We start from the raw sequence: 25,520 nt of genomic DNA on the forward strand, positions 1-25,520 counted from the left end.
CATCGCGAAGTCTTTCAGCAGCTGCCGCTTTTAAGTTCTGGCTTGAAAGTATCTGCATTTCCACAGACACGTCCATTCCCTGTCTTTTGTCACAGCTGGAGAAAGCTCAGTGAGTGGCCATTCAGGAGACGAGCATATTTCAGACACATCGCGGTGATGGAGAATAACTAAAACAAGGCTGTCCCCAGGACTCGGGAGGTTACCCAAGTACAGGCTTCAGGGCATCACTTAAATACAATGTAATGGTCCGTTTCGGATAACGTTTTCCTTTTGATCTTGGCTACAACACTGTAGGACTTAGGGTACAGACTTGCGCCTGATGTGTGCTCTGGCATCATGCCCACGCCATACCAGCCTCGGCCCTCCACCCTACTTCATTGGGCCCCTCCCATGTCTGTCACTCTGCCTCCCTCCACTGATTAAGTGATGGGCCAGGTAAAGTAAGTACGTGCATAGCATACAGGTGAAAGATCATTGGAGCCGCCCAGAGGGATCGCTCCATTGTTTCAGCCCCTCGGGTTGTGCTTGCGACTGAGATCCCAGGCTGTCTTGGCTCTTCAGGTCCTCGGGATCCCCAGCGACTCCTGCCTCTCTCCTTCCTTCCAAGGCACAGGAGCCTCTTACACACTCCTACTCCCACCTCAGGGCCTTGCACTGCTGCCCTGTGCCTGGCCCACCCTCCCCTTGGGCCGTGCATGAGCAGGCTTCACCGTGTGAGCCCCCTCTGCAGAACAGGCTCCCCACCCCTCAGATGACCACGCCCAGCCGGGCACTGCACGCCCTCACATCCTGGGGCATTTCTGTACCATCCCCCTGGAACGGCTCTTCTGCTGACTTAGATGATTTTCTGTCTCCCCTCACAATGCCAGCTCCGCTCCAGGAGCTGGGGTCTTGTCTGGCTTACTCACTTTGTTTTTTTTTTAAAGATTATTTATGCCTACAGAACTGGGGTACAGACCAGAGGTAGAGGTGCAGGGGTGGTGAGAGGATTCACCAGACAGTGGGGAGCAGAACAGCAGATTAATAAAGCACACTGGTGAGGGGAGCAGCAGGCGGGGCAGGAGAGGTCTGCTGTGCTCTGTGGGGCAGCTCCGGGGGCAGGGATCGAACTCGCACTGAAGCGACTGCAGCCAGTTTGCAGTGCTGCGTCCTAACCCTTTGTGCCACCAGGGAGGGCCAGCTCACTTGGCGTGTATACTACAACCTAGACAGGCACCTGGCACACAGTAGAGCCCCGCTGAGACCACTTTAATTGAAAGAAGGGTGTGGTGAGAACTGAACTGTTATTAGAATGGTGTCTGGCACGTGGGTGAGCTCTTCCCGATGGAAGGCACCCATCCTTCCGCGCCCCGACAATGATCTCGTCTATCTTAACTATAAAAGAGCGCTCAAACAGTAGCAAATCAGACTGCTTGCATACTAAACCGTCTCCCCAAAGTGTTCATGTAGGTAGAATTAAAGTAGTTTTTTCTAACTTCGCAGGTTGTCCTGGCCGGAAGGAACCATGAATTGGCATTTTCCCTTCTTCCTCGTGGCCACCGTGACCCTGCCTTCCGTCTGCTCGCAGTTCAACGCTCTGGCTCTGGAGGAACTGAACTCCGACACCGGAATCCAGGTCTTCAACCAGATCGTCAAGACCCGGCCTCATGACAACATCGTGGTGTCCCCCCACGGCATCGCGTCCATCCTGGGGATGCTCCAGCTGGGGGCCGACGGCAGGACCAAGAAGCAGCTCACCACAGCCATGAGATACGGGGTGAACGGTGCGTGCCCCAGGCTCTGCTCTGGTGGGCGAGGCTGCTGAGGGGCTGTTCCGTGAGCTTCCCGGCTGGGTCTTCCCACCCAGCCCCAAGCAGCCACCTTTGGGTGTGGGCTTGGCTGTGGCCCCCTGGGGTCCAGCGCCACCTCTTCTACAGGTGGTGCTGGAAATTGGGGGCTGGCCTCTGGCCTCTGCTCTGTACCTGTGGGGTTCTGGGGATGACTGTGTTCCCTGATCCACAGCTTTCTCACCTGCATGCTGTAGAGGACAAGCATGAGTTATAGCTGGGAAGAGGCTTTGGAAACCTGTAAGCTGGGGAGGTGGGCGGGCGTGGCGGGAGGCACAGCAGATCCGTGGACTGCAGTGGGCACATGGAGTGCCCTCGCAGAGCTCAAGCTGGGTGAGCCTGAGCCGTGCAGCCAGGTGTCGTGGCCCGTCCTGACATGAGGTGGGCTGGAGACAGTTCTGCAGTCACGTGAGACATAGCCAGTGGCAAGAACAATGGAGGCGCCCAGGACCACCCTGGGCATTGCACATACGACTTCCTGGGACTCGCCGTTGTCTCAAAATCAGCTGGCACAGAATTTTCTCAACTAGAGCCCAATGGGAAAGATCTTGTTGGCTGGAAAGAAAGTCCCCTTTCTAATGACCTCTGGTAACCTGGGTGCTTCCGGCTCCTGGCCCCGCTGCTCTGCTTCCTCTTGGGTTTTCTCACTCAGGGTCTCCTGGCACCACCCCACGGTGGCCCTCATCACAGCTCTCATGTCACTGTTTAGTGACTTCACTAGAAAACCAGGGAGTTTTCCTATCAGGTTCCTCCTTCCCTTCTGGTTCCCAGGGAGCTTGACCTCACTGCAGCTAGGAAGGGCACACAGGAGGAGATTTGTAGGCTCCCTGTCTGGCTCGGTTCACCCCTGTTCCTGATATTGGGGTACCCAGGAGCTGCCAGGACCCTGTGCCTCTGTCCTGTATACTAGGACACTGGGATACTGGGATGTCCACGTGAGCCTGCAGCGTGTTCACGTCATGGAGGCGTTCAGGGACAAGGACTGAGACACCCGCCCCACCCCTTACTGGGAAAACTCCTGGTGGCTTACAGCCTCCTGGTGAATCACCGCCAGGATGAAAGGTTGGCAGCCTTTCCTAACGCCCCTAGGCCGCCAGCCAAGTCAGTTCCAGAAGAGCAACGGGGTCTTTGTGGTTCATTTTCATGCCATGTTTCCACAGTTCCGTGAGGCTGACCTGCTGGCAACTCCTCCCCCGACCCCTTTTCTGTCTCCAAACTGCCAGCGGTGGGTTGTGCTATACGTTACTTCTTCGGTTCCCTGGGCAGACTAATTTCTCCCTGCCCTGGTTCGGGCTATCACTGAGGACTCACGATGATGATGTTTTCGTTGCAGGATTACTTGGGGGTAAGGGGGAGGGGCCTGTCTGGGCATTTGGTAGCAGCCATGTGACCAGAAGGTCAAGGCTGGCCCAGGACATGCGTGTCAGGAGTGGCCTTGCCCCGGGTGGGCCACTGTGGCCCAGAGGTAAGACAACCTGCACTTGCTTAAAGAGATACTGGCCAGGGACAGGTGGGTTCTCCGGGAGACCGGCCAGGTGACGGCCTGGTGTTTCAGGACAGCGTCATTTTGAAAAGGCCTCGAGCGAGGAAGAAGGACCTGCAGTTTGAGGTCTCTGCAGAAATACGTTTCTTCCTAGTAACTTACTTCCCTTTCCCTGCTCTAAAACTAAATGGACCATGTGTGAATAGCCCTGTAAAAGAAAGCTTACGTTGCCATAAAATTAACTTTTTGAGCTTGATTCCAAGCAAAAGTCACATTGTGTTTGCATGGTGGTTCATGCTGATATTTATGGTCTTTCCAATACTTATTGTATCCATTTTCCACCAACACAGAAAAAAAGAAATTGCAATGCTAAATCTTTGGTGAGACAGGAGATAAGCGCTTAGGAAAAGGCAGGGAGGAGATTTCCTTCGGCTTGCCCCTCCCTGGCCGTGTCACCGGGAGCTCCCAGGCTGCCTCCTCCCGCCAGGGAGTCTGGGAAGCGCTGGCTGTACCTGGGCTGTTGCTCCGTGTTGTTCTTCATTCGCCCCCGACTTAACCACAGGCCCCTGGGAGAGCAGGAGACTGGACCACGGGCCCCTGGGAGAGCAGGAGACTGGGTCTCTTGCTCCCCCTACTTACCTCGGTTATACTGTTATTTGCTGAACTATATAAAAGACTTTTTTTAATCTTCTGGACCTTTCAGTCTATGGACCAGGATGGAGGATCGTGGGTGCTCGGCTGGTGGGAGTGGGGTGCACCCTCATCCCCCCAAATCACAGCTACGGTGAAAGCCAACCTCATCTCGATTAAAAACCATAATGAGCTTTTCCAAATCCCTGCGGAAACAGTGCTGCCTCCGCTCTTCCCTCCCCAGGCGTCGGGAAAGTGTTGAAGAAGATCAACAAGGCCATCGTCTCCAAGAAGAACAAGGACGTGGTCGCCGTGGCCAACGCCGTGTTCGTGAAGAACGGCTTCAAGATGGAGGCGCCCTTCGTGGCCCGCAGCAAGGACGTGTTTCAGTGCGAGGTCCGGAACGTGAACTTCGCCGACCCGGCCTCCGCCTGTGACAACATCAACTTGTGGGTGAAGAATGAGACCCGGGGTGAGTGGGAGCTTCCTGGCGTTTGCTGCGCCGTGAGGACCGAACGCAGGTCTTGGGGGGGGGGGGCGGGGGGCAGGGGGGGGACACCAGACCCGCCACGAACCCGCCACCACATACCAGCATTTTTTAACCACCCTCCCCCCAACGGTAACAAGTGCAGAGCAGAGCGCAGCCCCTGGCACCTCCCGCCTGGCTCCTCCCGCCTCGCTCCTGCCTCTTGCCCACAGCCTGAGCTCTTTGGGGGGCCCTGTTCCTCCTTCCTGCCTTCGTGTCTGCAGCCCCCCCTTCGCCTTTCAGAGCCTCGGTCTGTAGTATTCAGGATTGTTCTCTCACTTTCCCATCCTGCCTCTGACATCTATCCTGCCTGGAAGTTGCTGCCTTTCTTGGGGGTCAGTTGGCCTTTCCAGGGGAGCCACATCCCCCACACATGTCTGTGCATGGTGGTTTAACCCTGTAAACCCTCCGCTGGAGGTGCGGGTAGAGACAGGAGGAGAGGGAGGGCCAGGGCTCAGTGGGCTGAGCTGGGGTCCTTTCACAGACATCACAGGGAGGCCAGCACTGGGGCCTCAACACACCCACAACCCAGAGACCAAACTTGCCGAGACTCTGGCCTGTGAGGTCGTGTCCCGAGTCATCAGTGTCAGACTTCCTGGGTCCTGTGCAAAGCAGTTTCTCCCTCCCTTGGCCTCTGCCGCCACACCAGACTGTACCCGCATAGTTGAAGTAACATAGATGGACACAGAAGGCCCCGCAGGGTCGGGGGGGCCAGCCCTTGTGAGCCCCCCCAGCACCCCTTCTCACCAGGGATGGTGGCGTCCAGCTCACCTTCTGAAACAGTCAGGGAACCAGCCTGTGTGGGGTGTCCCATGTTTCCCAGAGCCTGTGATGGGAAGTGGAGGCGCATGCAATTTCTGGGGGGCCCTGACTGTGTGGCCTGTTTGTTCACCCCCGTGCTTCACCTCCCCATTGGTCACCTTAAGTCACGTGTGCAGGCTGCACATCGCACGGCGCTCAGAGCACTTCAGCCGGCATCCTGGAGATCGAGTCCCTGGCTCTCCAGCTAAGGGCGGCCGCGAGCCTCTCACGCCAGCAGCCCCCGGCCCCTGTTTGTAAGCAAAGGTGCTCGTGCACTGGACTAATCACTTATGGAACCTTTGCACACACACGGGATCTTAGTAAATAGAATGTCAAAGTGTAATAGGAGGAAAAACAAAAGTCACTTACGCGGGTAGTTCTGCCGTTAAGCCCTGGGGTGTGCTCTGAGGGCATAGCGGAGCAGTCATGTTCCTGGAGTGACTGAGCTCACAGCTGCAAAAGCCAAGACCAGAAGCGCAAGGGCCGTGTGATGCCTCAGCTGCATTCCCCGCGTCCACCCAGGTGTTCAGAAACAGTGCAGACCTCTTGGTAAATTTCTAAACGGTGCATTTGCACAGGCCTCACATTTCTGGCAAATTTAGCATAAAAATTTATACTGAAAAAAAATTAATGCAAGAAAAGATACTTGGTGTTTCCGTGCGAAGAAGAGGGAGGTCTTGCAGTCAGACACCCGAGTGTTTGAGTCTCCTCCGGGTGGGGCCTCTCTGTGTGGGGCAGTTTTGAGCATTGCTGGGCAAGTCACATCTCTGGCCACTGCCCATTCAACTGGAAAGGCTCCCACCAATTGCCAGACAGCCCCCTTGGGGTGAAGTGCTCCCTGAGAGATACTTGACTACATGACCGAGCTCAGAGGGTGCCTTGCAACAGGCTTCCCTTCCCTCCCGTGGAGAGGGCACTTCTGTCCTGCAGAACCCGGGAGAGCCAGCAGCAGGCCTTGGCCAGCACCGTCCAGATGTGTCCTGTCCAGCCAGTCTGCCCGCCTCCCTCCCCGAAGCCTCAGCCTGTCCTGCACACACTGTGCTCCAGCCAGGTGGCCTCTCCCCTGACCCCAGGGATGTGCACCCTCTCTGGTAGCAGGACCACATGCATCCTGCTCCCCCACACTTTCCTCCTCGTTAAAGTCTGTTCACTCACTCACCAGCGTGTGATTGGCATATTAGTTACAAGCAAAGGTTCCGAGATGAATGCCAGGGCCACTTCCTGGCTGTCTAACCTTGGGCAACTTACTTAACCTCTCTGGACCTCACAGTCCACATCTGTGAGTCAGAACATTGAGGCTGCTGTGGGAACCGAAATACGATAATAGCGATAAACACACAAGCACTTAGCAAAGTGCCTGGCACTAAGCAGATGTTCCACAACTGTGTCATTTTGTGACTGTCAGCTTCCTGGGGCCACCCCTCCCTGACCCCCCTGACCAGCGCAGATCCCCCCGTATTTGTTCGCACGTCCTGAGTTCTGGCCCTTCAGCGTAGCTACAGCAGTTGGGGCTCCTCCCCCCGCCCCCCCCCCTGCCTTTCCCAGGACATTCGTGTCTGCCTGCAGCTCTGTCTAGTCTACCGCTCCTAGAGGACAGGGTTCATGTTTTGCTTTTTCTTGCCCAGTAGAGTCCATGGCACAAGGAAGTGGGCACCCAAAAAGGCCAGGCGGGCGGGTGGAGAATGGCACATGGCAGTTACTGATGGCAGGTCTGCCCGTCTTTGTAGTTACTATAGTTTAGTTCCCACAGCGGCAACAAGTGCCTTCATTTTTATCTCGGCAAGGAAGGGCTGAAGAGATTCCTTCAGACATTTATCTGGTGCTGACTGTAGGCTGAACACAGAGCTGGACTTGGTTTAAACAATGAAACAATGACCTGGGCCTAGCTCTTGTGCAGGTAATTCAGGGCTTACCTAGGGGAGATGAACATGGACACTTGACTAAAATAAAATCTGGGGTGTGATGGTGTTCCACTCTGGGCTGCAGGAAGCTGTGTTGGGAGAAGGTGTGTCAGCGCAGGAGTGCGGAGCTGTGCCTTGAAAGCCCCCTGGGTTTGGGCAGGGAAACGTTCAGGAGAGAAACGACAGCTATCATCGGGACATTTACCATCTAAGGAGCTTGCTGTCGCTGGAGCACAGAGTTCTAGCGCCGCCCCCCCCCCCCACGGCCCCCTGCCCCACAGGGTCTGTTCCCAGAGGCAGCCTCCTATTGAAGGTTGACCATTTATTTACAGGCCTGTTTGCCTTCCAAACCTTTGTGTAAGGTGATGTTGGCGCCCCCTTGTGTAAGTAACGAGCAGTGACGAAACTTACCTTGTGGCAGGGAAGGGTGCCCCAACTTGTTTGTGGTCCTGGAATCATGGGCTTCCCTTAAAAGGACCCCAAGGTCTCTCTGCTGAGTTAGACATTCATGTACCTTCAGAAAACATTGGTTTGACTCTCATTTTTTAAACGATTACAGCCTGTATTTATATTACTCATTATAATTTTTAAAAAATCGGCTTAGGCTAAAAGCCACAGTGAATTCATTTTTAGTAGTGTCGGGTATTAGTGATCTGTCTTAAAGCACACACATGTGTGCACACACACGGAGTCTTCAAAGACTGAGCAAAAGGAACCTAAGAGAAAAACCAACACTTTGAACACCTGTAGCACTGCAGAAGCTCCTCCTGGCCTCAGAAAGCATCCAGAAGCTGGAGCAGTTAGTTGTGTTTGCTCCAAGGCCCTGTGGAGAACATTTTTCTTCAAAATTAGTTCATCTTCTAGGATAGACCCTATTTCTTTTGATCCTGTAATATTAGCACCTAGCTCAATCCCAATTTTCTTTAAAACTCTCTTGGGTTCAGAGACCTGGTGACAACGGGAATTCCAAACCAGCACCCACCGTTTGTAAAATCTTAAGAGAAATCAAGCACGTTCCCCTGCCAACTCCCACGGGCTGCCATGGCCTTTACTTTTGACTTGGATTAAACCTGCCCAGTGTCTCCCAACACAATAACACAGTAGCTGCTTCTCTTGTGAGGACCCACAGCCCCTTCCCCTGTGGTCTTGAGTGTCCTTTAATAGCAAACGTGAGGAAATCCATGCTTAACCAAGAATTACTTGTTAGGCTGAGTAACGTTTTCTGAAAACACCAGGCTAGAGGGAAATAACCATAAAAGAACTTCCTGATGAAAAGTTTGGTAGTCTTCAAACAGGGGTTCCCTAAAGTCCGTGTGGGTCTCTGATTATAACTTGGCAGCGTTCATGCTTAGTGAAGAAAAAAAAAAAAGAAATAACAACCAGTGTTGTCCAAAGTTTCCCTTGAAAGTTTTTTTTGTTTGTTTGTTCTTAAAGATTTACTTATTTGTGCACACAGAGCTGGGATACAGAGGTGCAGGGGCGGTGAGAGGCTTCACCAGAGACAGAGTGGGGAGCAAAACAGGCAGATCGAAGAAACATAGTGCTGAGGGGAGCAGCAGGCGGGTCAGGAGAGGTCTGCCGCGCCCTGTGGGTCAGCTCCCTGGCCGGGGATCAAACTATGCCGCATCGGCTTTGCGGAGCTTCATAGTGCTGTGCTTTAACCCGTTGCGCCACCAGGCAGGGCCCGACAGCCTTCTGAAAATGCCTCTGCTTTTGCGCGTGTGCCCAGCAGCCACTTTGTCCGGCCTGAGTGTCCCCTCTGCTCCTTGACATCACAGGTATGATCGACAACCTGCTCTCCCCGGACCTGATCGACGGCAGTCTCACCAGGCTGGTCCTGGTCAACGCCGTCTACTTTAAGGGCTTGTGGAAATCGCGGTTCCAGCCCGAGAACACGAAGAAGCGGACGTTCGTGGCGGCGGACGGGAAGGTCTATCAGGTGCCCATGCTGGCCCAGCTCTCCGTGTTCCGCTGCGGTAAGAGGCGCTTGCTGGGACCCCGCCCCAGAACGAGCCGGCCCCAGGGGGCCGCGGTGCGTTCTCAGGGCTCTGGAGCAAATCTGACTTTGTGTCTGACAAAGGGGAAGGGAGGAGAGGGCAGGATTTTTTAATATCTCAGGGTCAGTTTTTTAGTCTTTTTTGTTGTTGTTAAGAATTATTCCTTTATTGTAAGAGTTTTATTTATTTTGCACAGAAGAATTGGGGTGTATCAGAGGTGTGTGGGGAGAGAAGATTCACCAGAGACAGAGTGGGGAACAGAACAGATGAAACTGCAGGGGGAGACAGGAGAGGTCTGCTGGGCCATGTGGGTCACTCCCTGGCCAGGGATGGACTCAGGCTGTCATAGTGGTAATGCTGAGACTTTACCTCCAGGCCCTCATACAAAGATTATGTATTAATACATGACACATATAGACGCTCGGGTTGAAGATTTTAAAATGAGAGGCAGTTCACTAAATATAAATGGACATGAACCCTACCAGAGGATTATCCGTGCTTCACTAGCCATCTGGTGTCAACAAATCAGAAATAAAAGTAAAATGAGAGTTCTTCTCCATTGATTCGATTAGCAAACATGGAGATTGACAAGACGGTTTGGCTCTGGTGCAGAGCTGGGGGTCAGGAAGCACAGACGTCTGGGTCTGCAGAGCTCCTGGAGCCTTGACACAGCAGCCCCACACTGGGGAATTTATGCTCTAAGGGTTATCACACACGAGCACAGAAACAGGCCGAGCACACACGGCAGAGCGCTGGTGATCGTCTGACTTAGAAAGGTGCCGGTTCACGTCCGCCGTGTAAAGGGCTTCCTCTGTGTTGAGATGTCTGCAGAGATTGCTGGAGGATATCCCAGAAAATGTTAACAGCGATAATGGTTCACATAATCACTGCTCTTTATTGGAGTTTGAAAAAATTTTAATCATCATGTATCAACTTTATAGCGGAGGCTGCCGAACCCCAGCATCGAGAACGAAGTCAGGTGAATGTCTTTGAAATCTGCTCATGAGTGCAGTTACGATACAAGCTTCTTCTTTCAGATCATTTTTCTACCTCTACTTTATACCTGGACAGGTGGGTCTCAGATATCACCTTGACATCGTATACATTCATTAGCTGGGACATTTGCCCAGCCTCCTCGTTCCTTCAGGAATGACTCAGGTGAGGGCCACAACAAATAGTCACCTTGCTCCCATTTATCATTCACTGAGCTTCTGGATAAAATTTCGTCATTCACCCAGTACATTTTTGAAAAAGGATAATGGGTCTTTAAAAGCCCCGGGGAACGTCGTGCTCAGCAACCGAGAATACCAGAAGGGCCTGTGCTCAAAGCCCACGCCCACCCCACTCACACCCCAGTCCTGCCACCCGGGAAGATTCCCCAGCCGCTGGCAGGCCCACCAGCTCACCTCCAGAGCAAGGCTGCTGTATTTCATTCTGCATTCCAGAAAATATGCATATAAGAAGTCACCTCTATTACTGTGTCGGTTCTGGGGGTGAAAAATAAATAAGTTGATGAAGACTGAGGTGTACGGTTGCAGAGACACTCCAGGCCACATTAAACTGTCCGCGCAGGATGAGATGGGCTTTTCCGAGTACACAGCAAGTTCCCGGAGAGGGGCCGTGTCTCTGGTAGCTCTTCCATGAAGAACAGGTTTTTCTTTTTAATTTTTTTTAACGATTTATTTATTTATGCATACAGAGCTGGGGTGCAGGCCAGAGGTGCAGGGACAGTGAGAGGCTTCACCAGAGACAGAGTGGGGAGCAGAACAGGCAGGTCGACGAAGTACAGTGCTGAGGGGAGCAGCGGGCGGTCAGGAGAGGTCTGCCGCGCCATGTGGTCACCTCCGGGGCAGACAGGGATCGAACTCTTGCGGAAATGGCTTTAGCTTCTCAGTGCTGTGCCACCAGGAGGTCCTTCTTTTTAAATTTTTTAAAAATCAATTTATTTCTTGGTATATACAGAACTGGGGTACAAGCCAGAGGTGCAGGGGTGGCTCCTCTGAGACAGAGGCTTCACCAGAGACAGAGTGGGGAGCAGAACAGACAGATTGATGAAGTACACTGCTGAGAGAGTAGTGGGAGGGTCAGGAGAAGTGTGCTGTGCCTTGTGGGTCAGCTCCGGGGTGGGGACCGAACTCGCACTGAAGCGGCTTCGGCTGCCTTGCTTGCTGCGTCCTAACCCGGTGCGCCACCAGGGAGGGCCTGAAGAACGGCTTTCCCAGCAGTACGTGTGTGTTAGGGAAAATAATGCACATGTGCTTTACTGTCAAAGATCCCCACTCTATTAAGCTACAGTGGACCTGTCCACTCCTCTAGTCTCCCCTGGTTCAGGCTTTATTTTCTCCCCTCTCTTCCATACTGCTCTGAACCCCCAGGAGGCAATGCATTGTGGGGTTTCTCTGCCTGGCTTCCTGTAGGATTATTTTGTGGGGGAACCAGATAGTGGTGCATAAGGGTTTGGGGCCCCACAGTCACCAGGGCTGCTCCTCCCTCCACCAGCAGGGGGTGCCCAAGAGCCCCTTCTCTGGGTTCTCCGTCCCCTCCCCTTTCCAGCCTACAGCCAGCCATGGCGCCCCGGCTGGGGACATCCTTAATGGTGCCTTCTGTACTGAACTTTGTAAGCCATCCCATCATTCACCTGCACTTAAAGGAGCCAGTTTGGCGCCCTGTTGTTTCCTGCCACCCCTGGCTGACCTGTAGTGAATTCAGAATTGCCGGTGGAAGGCCCCTCTTCAGCCTCTATGGTTCTCATCCCCTCTCAAGTAAACGGTGCGTGTCTGGGGCCATCCCTCTGACTCCCTGTGCTATGCCAGTTGCCGGGTCTCTACCGAGTGACCTGGACTCGGAACCCAGCTCCTCTCATGACTGTGGAGTCCGAGGGTGTCCCGTCACGCAGAGAGAGGGAGCCTGTCCTGTGGATGCTCTGGGGAAAACCCCACAGTGGGGGCAGCCTTGAGCGGCCTCCGTGTCCATGACCCCTTGGCCTTCAGGGTCCCCTGCCCGCCCAGCCTGCCCCACCGCGGGCTCCCTGCCCTGTGTCTCCTGGACCTCAGCTGAGCCTCACTGTTCTTGGTCACATTGCCAGAACCTTGCTATTCCAGTGTCTTCCTGAGTTGTGCTCTAAGATGCCCCAAGCCCTTCGGGAAGACTCACGTAGCAGTATTAGGGGAGGGTAACCAGTCGGAGGGGAGAGGGTGGCCTCTGACAAATGTCACAGAAAACACAAGCTTTGAGGACAGAAACATTCATTTAGAAAAAGCCCAAAGTATGTTATTTTTAGAAGTGCATTTCATGCTCACAGAAAAATCCTCAAATACAGTGAAAGCAGAAAGCAAACGTCCTCTAAGCGCTTCTTGGCATAATGCCCCTGAAAAAGGCTGCATCGAATTCTTCACCATATTAAATACTGAAAATATTCTCTTGAGTTTATAGGCCAAGAAGATTCTTCACAGGACAGCGAGTGTAGCCACTTCCTTCCTTGCAGGGTGATGTTTCCATCCTGCAGAGTAGGCCTGATTAAGAGTTCCTTTGGGGGCTTTCCAGGAGACTGGGGCAGCCCAGACCCCCACTCACAGAAAGTTCTGAATTCCACATTTTTACATATTGGATTCTGGGCCTGTTATTTCCCATTGAGGGTTTTGCTCATCACCATTCACCGCAGAGGTCCACAAAAGGTTCCCCCACATCCTCTCTGCAAGGTGGCTACAGAGGAGGCGCCCTGGGTCCACATCAGGGTAAGCCTGGAGGAGCTGAGAGCGGGGCTCCAACCATTGGAAGCCCAAGTGGCTCCAGGGAGAGATGAACCATCCGGCGGTGTCTGAGGCTGGACGCGGGATGGCCGGCGGCCCCCAGTGTGCCTCCCCGTCAGTGACGCGGGCTGGTCCGGGCTGGCCTGCCTGGTGGTAGCGACCTCCCTTCCCCCACCTCAGAGTCTCTCTTTATCCACCCCCATTCTTCTCATCAAAACAATGCTCACCAGATTCTTATAGGTTCCCATTTCAGGTCCTGCAGCAATTGATTATTATTAACTTATTCATTCTTACTCTGCATTGTTTCGACTGAAGTAACTGGCCTACCACGTTGTGCGTAATTGGGCAGGTAGGCTCACCTCTTCAGGTGTATGTCACGACACACGTTTTAATGGATGCCTTCCCCCATTCCTGAGAGCCGGCTCAGCCCAGGCGAGGACATCATCCTGTTTCCTGTAATGATTTAAGGGCACATCAGGAAGGGACTGTCTCCTTTAGCTTTCCACTGACGTGCTCATTTCTGAAAATGAAGCCATTTTATAATCAGGATATAAGGAAAGATGAGGATACACTCAGGGTGAGGGTGCTGAGGTGAGGCCAGGACACAGGGTCACAGAACCCACAGCAGGACGGGGAGCTGGCCACCTGCCTACCTCATCAGCTGCCTGCCTATGACCCTGTGACCCATCAGTGCTCAGCCTTGTTCCTTCGCTGTGAAATGTGTGGTGTGTTTTCCACGGGATGAAAGAGTTTACACTCGGATTCTTTGGGGACCCTTGGGGTGGTCCCAGCTAACCAGTTTTCCTCACTTCAGGACACTACGGGGGACAGTGGTACCTGCATCTATTGACGGTGCTAAGTGCCCAACAGACATGTCTTAACAGAAGAAAGAGTCCTTTTCCAGAGAAGGGAGAAATGCATGTCCTTTGTCGCGGGCCCAAAGAAGCTCTGTTTGGGGAAGGAATGTTCTCAAACATTCCCCAGTGCTCTCTTCCCTCTGAAGCTACCCTGCTCTCTTCCTTTGAGGCTACCATTTCTGGAAGGCACCAGGGAAAGACTGAACCTCCCTCTGATTCCCTCAGGGTCGACGAGCACCCCCGGGGACTTGTGGTATAACTTCATCGAGCTGCCTTACCACGGGGAGAGCGTCAGCATGCTGATTGCGCTGCCAACCGAGAGCTCCACCCCGCTGTCTGCCATCATCCCGCACATCAGCTCCAAGACCATCGACAGCTGGATGAGCACCATGGTGCCCAAGCGGGTGCAGGTGGTTCTACCCAAGTAAGTGCCTTTTGTCCCAAGGAGTGATGCAAGTCCCCCAATGGCAGCCCTTGTTTCAGAAGGAGCCACAGTGAGAGGCTGTCACAGAGCACATCATGGCACCTGTTTCATTTTGCAGAAACTGCATGGTGGGAACACCAGGCCCTGACTCCTGTGTGGCTTGAGAATGATTATGGGCAAGGAGAAACAGGCAGCTTGTTCCCTCAGCCACCATGGCCACTGAAGGGCTTCCTACATATCTCAGTCTACTCCAAAGACTGACAGACCTTCCAACAGCTGATGAAAATCCAGCATGCCTAGCCATGCCCACTGTGTTCTGATTAGCAGCTCGGGTTAGTTTCTCCTTCAGTTGTAGCTGGAAATGGCTGCAGACCACGGTTTAAAACCAAGGTGGTCAAGATATATTTTGAAGTTAACCAGGCAGATTCTTTTCTTTTTCTTTCTTTCTTTTCTTTTCTTTTTTTTTCATAGAAGAACTGGGGTGCAGGCCAGAGGTGCAGGAAAGTGAAAGGATTCACCAGAGACAGAGTGGGGAGCAGAACAGGTGGATCCACTGAAATACACAGCTCAGGGGAGCATTGGGCCGGACAGGAGAGGTCGGCTGTGCCGTGGGGGTCAGCTCCCTGGCAGGGAATCGAACTCAGACCACGTTGCAGATATCACTGGAGTTAACCCCTACGCTACCTGGGAGGCCCAGAATTCTTTACTTCCCCTCTCTTTGAGATATAACTGACATATAATATTGTGTAAACTTAAGGTGTGTGACTTAGTGACTTGATATATGTATAGATTGGGGATTGATTACCATAGCAAAGTGCATTAACACATCCATCACCTCACACAGTTACACTTTCGTGTGAGTGAGAACCTAAATTCTGCTCTTCTTCCTCACTTTCAGATACAGGATTCAGTTCTGCCAGCTGTGGGCCTCATGTTGTGTATTACATTCCTAGAGCTTACTCATATATAGCTGCAAGTTCATACTCTTTGACCATCTTTACACCATGCTTCTCTCTCCCCCTTACCTCTGGTAACCACCAATCTCACTTTTTAAGTTTGGTTTCTTTAGATATTACATGTAAGTAAGATTATCTAGCATTTGTTTTTCTCGATTTATTTAATTTTGCATCGTACCCTCAGGGTGCATCCATGTTGTTACATGTGGCAAGATTTCCATCTTTTTATGGCTGAATAATACTCCACCGCACCTATAGACTGCTTTTCTTTATTCATCCATCAGCAGACACAGAGATTTCCCATTTCTTGGCTGTTGTAAATAATTGTGCAGTCAGTATGGGTATACAGCTATCTCGTTAAAATACAGATACCGTTTCCTTCTGAAATATACCCAGAAGTGGAATGGCTAAATCCTATGGTGTTTCTACTCATTTTTTTGAGAAAGCAGGATACTATTTTCCACCAGGCAGAATACTTCCATTAGTATCCGGTACAGTTTTTCTATTATACCCTATAAATATAATAGAGGTGAAATTTGAGTGGTTATGACTTCAGACCAAGGAAAAAGTTATCAGAAATTCTGTGTGAATACTAACAGGCCAGAAAATGCTTTGTTCAGATCATGAAGGCAACATGAATATCCCCTTTCTGTGAGTTTCACCATTATTGTTCTGGGGGTATCCAGGGCTTTCCCCACCCAGACTCAGTAGTGGTAGAGATACCTACTAGTTCTAATCGCTTTTCATTCTCCACTCCCTGGATTAAATGATCAGAGCAGTACATTAATAATAATTACTAGTAATCCTCCTATGATTAAGTTTTATTGTAAAATGACCCTTCACATAGCCAACGCTTGATATAAATGAATAACACAGTGACATTGTGGAAGAATTACAGCGAAAATGCCAGATTACCACGTTAACCCTTCCATGAGGAGAATCTCCTGTCCTACATTTACTGGTCTCTCAGGAAGAGCTGAAGCCTGGTAAAATACCCTCTGATGATAACTTTGATAACTGACATTTTACATATGTGGGCCACAAGGTCAGTAGCCTTCAGCTAGCCAAGAGCCCTTATTATGTCCAGATACAATATCGTATCACCTGCTCCTAATATTTGCCCCTGTTTTAAGACTGAGATGGTTTCAGAATCCCAACAGAAAGAGAAGAGTGTATCTCCTCTCTTTCGACCATCCCCAGGCCTAGTAAGCATGGTGGTTCTTTGACTGGAAAAGGGGTGGCGGGGGTGTAGATGTTCCAGAGTTCCAGCACCTTGCCAATCCCATCTTGTCCCCACCAACAGAAGAGAAACTGCTTCCGCGGGGGTCCCAAGTTCCCCAGCAGGAGCAGGAGACCCACCTCTGGCACTGTCCACTGCTTGCTTCCTCAGCCAAGGTTCGCAAGAGGGCTGTTACCTGCTCAGTTTAATCTTGGGATTAAATTGTAAGATACAATTTATGTAGTTGACAGTTTTTTGAATTTTTACTGAGATAGCGTTGCTTGACAGCATTGCATATGTCTTAGCGTGGTGTTCTGTGTGTACCTAAAGAAGCACCTATTTGTAAAACTTGTTCACTGAAACCAATTATGTCGCTTTGTATCATTTCTATATCATGATTTTCCCTTATTTTCTGCTTTTATGGTAGGTTCACCGCTGTAGCACAGACAGATTTGAAGGAGCCACTCAGAGTTCTGGGCATCACTGAGATGTTTGATCCATCGAAGGCTAATTTCGCAAAAATAACAAGTATGTTCTCTTTTTAAAACCTCCTCTTTTGTACGCTGTTGTGTTTACTTTTATTTCCATTTACTTTTTGCTGAGCTTGGTGCCAGGCCAAAGTTTCTGTTTTTCCGGTTCCTTCTGGGACCTTATTTCCCTCGGTACAGCCGCCTCTTCTTGGCTAGGGGCCGTCTGCGCTTTTTCAGGAAGGACTTTCTCGGGGGTGGGGAGGCTCCTGTGGGGTTCCCCTGACTGTGAACACAGCCTGGGGCCTTCGCTCACACGGTGTGCTGAGTGCCCAGAGAATCCCGCAGGTTGGGCAGGACTCTATATATTAAGCAGGGGCCGTAGGCATTTAGCACTCTGTGGGCCACTGACCCCGCCCCAGCCCCCCAGTTTCACCAGGGCACACCTGCAACTGCACCCCGTCATGACGAGTGGCCTGCGCTGCAGCTCAAGCATGACCTCCTCCAGGCCCTTGCTGGCTTTGCAGTGCGGGCCCTTGACAGCCTGAACAGTCTCATGAGTGGCCTTACAGCAGATGCAAAGATTTGAACCTCTGGATTTGCGTGACTTTGTAGGGTTCTGTCTATATCAAGTGAGTAGTAAACTGTTTTCCCCTAAGGCCGCTTATGGGAAGAGCATGTGCTGGAAGCCTGTGTTCCAAACTCGGATTTGTTCAGAAAGAAAAGGGCAGAATTAGGACTGTGCTGTCCTTGACTAACTAAGGTTTAATCTGTTCTGTCCCCAACGGACAGTATCTTCCTTGAACCAGTGTATATTTCATGCGAAGCCCAGTACCTGCATCCAGTTACAGAAGCATCTCACGTCTGGTCTCTTACCCTGAGGGACTGGCTTTTCCACCGTGGCCTGTGGTGGAGGGCTGCGGGTGCTGAGGTGGTGGGACAGCTGCAGGGGATTCACTGTGGGGGCAGTGTTGGCTGGCAGAAAATGACAAGGCTGTAAAACAGCCTTGATCAGGAAATTAAAAGCAAAAAAAAAAAAAAATTGCCTTTTAATGGGCTACTAGTTTCATTTTTTCAATGCAGACATTTTCATATTCAGAAAACCATGATCTTGGAGTGCTCAGACTTGCTTCTGTCCATCAGCCAACCGCAGGTGTGCCCTGCAGCCTGCCCTGCACGCTGGCATTTCATGCCCAGTAATCTTAAATCATATCAACCCCTAGAAGTCTGAGTAAGATTTTTCTTCGCCAAAGTGTCTAGGACAAGCTGGCACTGTACCCCTTTGCCAACCTCCGGGCTTCTTCCTGCAGTTATGTGGAGTGACTGGTTCTCTGTTTCCAACATCGAGCTCAGAAACTTCCAAAGAAACGTGGCTCCCACTTTCTTGGTCCTCCATTGAGTTTTCTCCTTGATTGGCGGGCAATCGGCTCATTTCTGACCTCAGCCACCAGCTGGCAGGCTCCTGAGTCTGCCCTGCATGGTCCTGCCTCCCGGGTGGGCCACAGCTCCGTGGACTTGCTGACCTTCTCTGACCCCTGCACTCCTGCCCAGCCCAGCCCAGCCTGTCAGCGGCCTCTGAGGTGCCTGACCGCCTGTTTGAAAAGCGCACTCCGGGCCTGAGCCAGTGCGCAGAGTCCCAGTCTTCATCTTCACCACATTCCTCATCCCCACAGTCCTCCGGGCAGCTTACACCTGCTCTTGCCTTTCAGGGTTATTCTCTGTAGCCCAAATACTAGCTGGAGCTCACACGTGCTCAGAGGGAGCACCGGAGGCCTGATTCCCCTGAGAAAGTCTCCTACTCCTGCAGGTGACTAGGTCCTGCAAGCTGCCTCTCAGCCATGGGGCCCGGTGGAAAACCAGGCGGCACCTTAGTCGCTTCTGCTGCCTTTGCTTTCAGACCTGGGTCCCGCCCAGGCCGACATTAGCTGCTTCTTGGGTCCCCTTAGCCACAGCCTCCAGCGGGCAGCGCTGGGGTTTAAGGGTATGCTGGGAGGGAGAGTGGGCTCCCTCAGCTGCATTTGCCCAGGCTGGCTCTCTGCTTCTCTCACTGATGGCCCCTGCGAGGAGCGGTTTCTCAGGTGAAAAGTTCTGCAGTAGTTAGCCGAATGACGTGGGGGCCGGATTTCCTGACGCTCTGGCTCCTTTTCCCCTACTATGGAAGTCCTCTGACACCCTTACTGGAATTATCTTTTGTAATTGAAAAATAACACAGTTGGCTTGCTTCCAGGGCTCTGGGCTGCCTCTTCAAAGCTCTGCGCTCTCTCATTTTTTTTTTATACACTTGATCAAATTTTTAATGGTTAGAATTGGGTGACAGGGGCCGAGAGTCGTCCTGCGAGGTGACCCTGAAGTCCGCTTGGGTTCGGTCACTGGCCATCTGCCGGCACTGTGGTGTGAAGGAGGTTATTTCCCATCCAAGCAGACAGCTTGCACCTCAGACACACGGCTGTTTCTGTTTTGTTTTCTGGAAACAGGGTCAGAAAACCTTCACGTTTCCCACATCTTGCAAAAAGCAAAGATTGAAGTCAGTGAAGATGGAACCAAAGCTTCAGCAGCCACAAGTAAGACCTGGCTGGGGCTGGGCTGGGCCGGGATGGGGCCTGGCTAGGTCTGAGCGCAGCGTGCTCCACTCAAGCATTCATGTAGCAAAGGCTGTCTATGGCTGGGCCAAGGGTTGAGCACCCCCAGAGGCAGTGCTGATTTGAGACAGATGGACACCCTGCATCCACAGAGCTCACAGTCAGTTTCGCTAAGAAAAGCACTTTATTTTTTTTGAAGATATAGTTATTGATGCATACAGATGAGAGGATTCACCAGAGACAGAGTGGGGAGCAGAACAGGTAGATTGACTGAAATCCACTGCTGAGGGGAGCAGCGGGGAGACCGGAGAGGTCTGCTGCGCCATGTGGGTCAGCTCCCTGACTGGGAATTGAACTGGTGCTGCAGTGGCTGCAGAGAGCTTTGTAGTGCTCTGCTTTCACCTGTTGCCGGCAAAGCCCCCTAGAAAAGCCCTTCAGTGAGAGAAACAACTCCAGGACAGGAGCCAGGGCCTTGTTCCTCAGGGGCCAGATGGCCTGTACTTTCTTCTGTGGTCTGTGGGGTCACACGTCTCAGCTCTCCATTTTCAGCGTGAAAACAGTCATGGACAATCTGAGCACAGAAGACGAATCGCCCTGTCAAACTGTCATACCAGGTTCTGCCCTGAACCCTGGCCCGAGGGTGGTAGCTGGCTGACCCCTGAGTGTCAGAAAAGGCCCATCTTTACATGAAGCCTACAGTATTTACAGGCACTAGTCAGAAAGTTGCCAGTCAGGCGATTCCAAGACAAAGCAAAGCAATCACAAGCCACTGTTGAGATAGACCAGGGCTGCTGTGAGGAGCCCTTGGTAATTAGAACAGCTACATCTGCTTTCTCCTCCATGGCTTATGTAATGGAGGGGAAAATGGGATACTCTTAGGTGGGTCTTTTCACCCCTAATTATCCATATGAGATGGGATGAGTCAATCTCGCCAAACTCTGGGAACTCATAAAGTGAACATCTTAGCTCTTCTGGTAACTGGGTCAGATATGCCAGCTCATTAAGAGGTGCCGTTTATACTCACAACAGGCCCTTGATTACCTTCATTTAATTTTCATTCCTTTAAAAGAGCACTTAAAGCAGAGGCTGGAATGAGAGCTTAGAATTTTTAAGAGGCTTTTGTATTTCCTAGGTGATACTAAGTGATGTCTAGAAGTCATGGCCCAGTATGGACAGCCATTGTCTCTACCAGGACAGGCTGCATAATTTGCAGGGCCCCGTGCAACAGGAAAATATGCAACGTGTTAAAACGTGTAGGGCTCTCAGCACAGATGTGGCGGCCTCACGCAGCCGCCGGTCACATGCCCACGAGGCCACCCCCGCTGGGTGACTCTGCTGGCATTGCCTTAACAAGCCACCAGACTCCGGAGACTTGAGCGACAGAAACTTCCCTCCCCCACCTCTGAGGTGGGAAAGTCCAAGCTCCCGGCGTCGGGACGGGCAACCTCCAGGCTGGTGCATGGCCGCCTCAGCCCCCGTCCTCGCTAGGCCTTCCCTCTCTGTGCCCCCCGGCACGTCCCTGTTTATAGGGGCATCAGTCCTGTTGGGGGAGCACCCCAAATGAAGTTACACAGCTCCTTAAAGATCCTGCCTCAAACTCACAGTGGGGCTTCGGGCTTCCACCTATAAATTTTGAGGAGATACAGTTCAGGCCAAATGCAATGCTAACCTTTCATTTGCTTTTTATAAGCGCAGTTGAGGGGCTCACCCCACCTAGCTGTGGATGTTTCCCTCAGCCATGAATGCTTTCCAGGGCTTGAGGAAGGGCCTGAGCCATTCGGCAGCAGTGGGCAGTGGTGCCTGGCACCTGTGGCTTGTTTCAGCTTATCCAGATAGAACCGCCACGGCCAAGTAAGCCTGAGATCCGCGAGCCTGAGGAAACTGCTTAGTCCAGAGTGAACACCAGGTGGTGGAACAGCAGCACAAGGCAGCAGGTCCCAGATGAGTGGGACCTGTGTGAGGGGAAGTGGGGCGACGTGCCAGGGAGGCAGGCACTGGCCAGTGGCTGAGGGACACGCTAGCTTGATGTGCAGGAAGGATTTGGACAGGTGGAAAGGAACAGGGACCTTCATCAGCAAGATGAAGGTGCCTGTCAGAAGCAGCTTGTGATAACAGGGACCATGTGTCCGTGCTTAATGAGTTGCAAATGCTGTTGTAAGCTGCAGGGGGGTCGCTATCACTTAATAAAATCCCTACGAGGAATAAGTAGGTTTATTAAAGAGGACGGTGCAGTCAGGGTCAAGGCCCTGGCCCGAGCTAGGTGTTTGATAAATGGTGAGCATTGTCCTGTTGGAACTTGGCCAGCCTCCTAGAGGGGCTTAAGTGTGTCCTCGAACACACGGGGGAGGAGCCAGCCGCCGGCTCACGGGTGTGTGTGAGGGGTGTGCATGCAGGGCGCGTGTGTAACATGCTTTGCTTTCCTTCTCCAGCTGCGATTCTCATTGCGAGGTCATCGCCTCCCTGGTTTATAGTAGACAGACCTTTTCTATTTTTCATCCGACATAATCCCACAGGTGAGTGATTCGCCTCTTTCTTCTATTGTTCACCAACCAGTTGCCAGAAGTTAGAAAGTCCCAGCCCACAGCTGTCCTGAGAGCACAGGATGCTCTTAGTCTTTTAGCCCTGAGTCAGCCGCTGCACAATTTCGAATAATAGAATCACCTCCCTGCAGAGATGGAGACATCAGGCTGTCTTACAGAGGATGAAGGAATCTCTTAAACACCGACCAGATGATAGAGGCTATTTATTTAACGTAGAGTGAGAACTTAGTAGCCCTTTGGGGCACTTTGGACATTTATTACTTTCCATATTCTGATAAGTGCATTAAGTTTTGTAAGACGCTACCGTCTTCAGCCTTTGCTGGCCCACCCCACCGAAGGACCCCAAATGTGCAAATTCAGTAGCTGGTGACTCCGTGGGCATCATGGAGGAAAAGCATAGTCGTCACCCCTTACCACAGTTACGGAAAATAAGATTGTATGGATGGAGACGTCAGCTGCACACGTTGGTACAGCGTGGAAAGTAATACATTTTATGATCTTTTACTCTTTCTCCATCAACAGCATAAACTGTTTCCTCTGTCTTTTGTTTCACTGCTTCTCTAATGTGATTTGTGTGCTGCCTGCCTGGCTGAAGAGCCTCCTGCTGTTCCTTTAGCCACACGTGACTTTCACTTGAACTCAGAACTATAAATGAAATGAAATATAAAATGAAAAACAATGGACGACTATAAGCCAGAGACATTTTCGGGGGACGGTGAGGGGAATAGGATCAAAATGGGGTGGGAAGAGCGCATGGGACTATGGTGATGTCACAGGGGTGGTGGGAAGTCCATGGGATTACAACAGAGATGAAAAGATGCACAACATGAGGGATGATGTAAAAAGTAAATAAAAAGAAATATAACTGAAAATTCAGTTTCTGAGTCACACCAGCACCCCTCAAAAGCTCAGTGGCCACATGTGACCAGCGGCCGCCATATTGAATAGTGAGAGGGAAGCCCCTGGGCATGACTGCAGGAAATGCTGTTGACGCACACTGCTTGTGTCATAGGTCAAGCAAAGCCAAGGAGCCTCTGCTTCAGTCTCTCTTCCATCTTGTTTTGATGACCATTTTTCATAGAATCATGCATTGTTTCACTTTAACTCCTAGGTGCTGTCTTATTCATGGGGCAGATAAACAAACCCTGAAGAGTATACAGGAAAACCTTGAAGAGCAAAGAAGACTTTGCCATGAAGACTCTTTCCTACATCTTTCATAGTTCTGTTAAATATTTTTGTACATTGCTTTCTTCTTTGAAACTAGTTCTTAGGAACAGAGACTCCATGACGCAGGCATTTCTGCGATGAGATGTGTCCGAGGAGAAAGGAACAGGCTGGCTGGGATACTGTACTGAGGAATGACTAGAAAGGCTTCAGAATGTCTCAGAGATTCTTTAAACTACTGAGCAGCTCCCTAGGTTAACAACCCTCTTGAGTATTTACTGTCCAGTTCAGGAGTTTTGTTTATATGTGTATCTTTCCAGAAGAAATTTAATCAGCGTAACAAGAAAAAAAAAAGACATTTTATGGTAGCTTTTTTTATGAAATGTTATTGGCCGTTTAAATTCTTTTTTTGTTCCATCCAAAGTCTTGATAATAGTAAGCATTATTGGGGTGGGGGGGTAGAAATAGCTAAATCTCTAGCCTCTTGGTGTTTTTATGATTGTTGCTGTTTTATATAATGCATGTATCCACTAAAATAAAGTTTAAAAAACTAATGTCTTGCTAGGCAAAGTTTGCTGTCGTGCGGTGTGCCTGTCACTGCTGGTCTGTACTCCTGGATTTGCATTTTTGTATTTTGTACAAAGTAAAAATAAAGTGTTATGAGTAGTTAAAAAAAAAAAAAGCAGTGCCAGTTCTCTGCTATTTGAAATATAGGAAACTTGCAAATCTTTCTGCCTCGTCGAGCTATTAGTTAAATAGTAGAAAGCCCCTGGCTTCTCCTGCCCTTTTCCTCCAACCCTGGCAATCCACTGAACCCCTAAACACTTCTCAGCTGGTAGCATATTCCAAGGAGGAGCTTCCTGCCCCGCCCCCATGCAGCCTGGCTCCCAGCCCACAGTGGCCTCAGGTGAGTGCTGTTTGCGGCTAAGGTTTCTGTAGCCCGCACAGAAGTCCAGTACTGCCCGGTAGAGGAAAAGCCATGAAGTATTCTCTCTCATTTTCAAGCAAAAATGCATCATGACTGTCCTGATAATCCTAAAGAACATTTTGGGAATGAGTGGACAGTAGGTGTTTCATTTTTGGTGATGGCCTAGAGGGTTTGTTTTTTTGAAATGACTAGTTTTCTTTGATTTGGTTTTTGGAGAACCAATCCCAGTTTTACTGTTTCGATGTTTCGGTTTACCTGTTTCCACCACCCCCATTTCTGAAATGTTTGGGGAAGGGTTTAAAGCATTGCTTATCAGAACTTAAAAACATGCTTTTTAAAAAGATTTTATTTATATATATATACAGAGCTCCGGTATAGGCCAGAGGTGCAGGGGTGGTGAGAGGCTTCACCAGAGACAGAGTGGGGAGCACATCAGGCAGATGAGGAAATACACTGCTGAGGGGAGCAGTGGGCGAGACGGGAGAGGTCTGCTGTGCCACGTGGGTCAGCTCCCTGGCTGGGGATCGAACTTGCACTGCAGTGGCAGTGGCCAGCTTCACAGTGCTGCGCTCCAAACTACTGTGTCACCAAGGTGGATCCACCCCCCGCCCGCCAAAACAAATGCCTGTTTCAAAACCATGAACTCTATTGCTCACTCTTTAGCTCTACAATGAAATCTTACTCAACATCCCACCCCTTCGCCACTCATAACTTTCGTCAAGTGGCTGAGTTCTGCTGTTTGCCACTAGTAATATGGCTACTTTGGTTAACCACAGAAGGAGGGAAGGGGAGAGTGCTTCCTTTATGTGAGAGGTAATGCCAGAAAACTGTTCTGAAAGGTTACCTCGGGCCTTTTGTGCTCTCTGGCAAGTATGATAGTCTAGAGCCGGTGTTAATGGTTTTCCAGATTTCTGATCCATTCAATGACAGTATTTTGAGTATAAAATAGGGGTAATATTAGAGTAATTAAGAGAACCATGCACAACAGGTTTTCCTTCACTTACCTATTGGATATCAAGTAGTAGGGGCTACAGAGATAAATGTTAATTGTATATTCATATTTGCATGTTGAGCTATAATTAGATTCCCTGCGCAACTTTAGGAAACGCTGATTCCCTTGCCTCAGCAGTGTATTTTCTCCATTCTAAAAATAGGAGAAAAGAATAGCAAAAGGAGCCAATAAAAAGCCTTTAGTTTTTTCTACAGCCATGCAACTCCCCATCACTCTAGTAAGTATAAAAGAACTCAAACGTCCCCTATCTTGGCATCGGAGGTGAATTGCTCATAATCACTTTTGCCCTGAGGGAAGAGAAGGTGAGCTAGTTGCTGCAGGCACTAGACAGAATCCTGGCGCTGAGGGACCTCAGAAGCCTTGTTCCACTGTGGCCAATGCTGTGATCCTCCTGGATAGCAGCATTTAGCGCTTTAGCATACAATTATAGCACCATCTTGCGGCCAAAATCTGCACTGCTG

The 25,520-nt window shown here is 50.9% G+C and overlaps 1 protein-coding gene across 1 annotated transcript; it reads left to right on the forward strand.

Moving 5' to 3' along the window:
- The first annotated feature begins 1,482 nt into the window (after window positions 1-1,482).
- On the forward strand, window positions 1,483-23,799 carry SERPINE2 (serpin peptidase inhibitor, clade E (nexin, plasminogen activator inhibitor type 1), member 2). The gene is made up of 8 exons (XM_004674235.2): window positions 1,483-1,763; window positions 4,184-4,411; window positions 8,946-9,143; window positions 13,996-14,194; window positions 16,797-16,897; window positions 19,311-19,397; window positions 21,845-21,928; window positions 23,067-23,799. Exons 1-8 carry the CDS (start codon window positions 1,505-1,507, stop codon window positions 23,102-23,104), a joined length of 1,194 nt encoding a protein of 397 aa, XP_004674292.1. The 5' UTR covers window positions 1,483-1,504; the 3' UTR covers window positions 23,105-23,799.
- Window positions 23,800-25,520: the final 1,721 nt, after the last annotated feature.

The sequence above is a fragment of the Condylura cristata genome, unplaced genomic scaffold (genome assembly GCF_000260355.1).
Source record: "Condylura cristata isolate star-nosed mole 26May11 unplaced genomic scaffold, ConCri1.0 scaffold00002, whole genome shotgun sequence".
Lineage (NCBI taxonomy): Eukaryota > Metazoa > Chordata > Mammalia > Eulipotyphla > Talpidae > Condylura > Condylura cristata.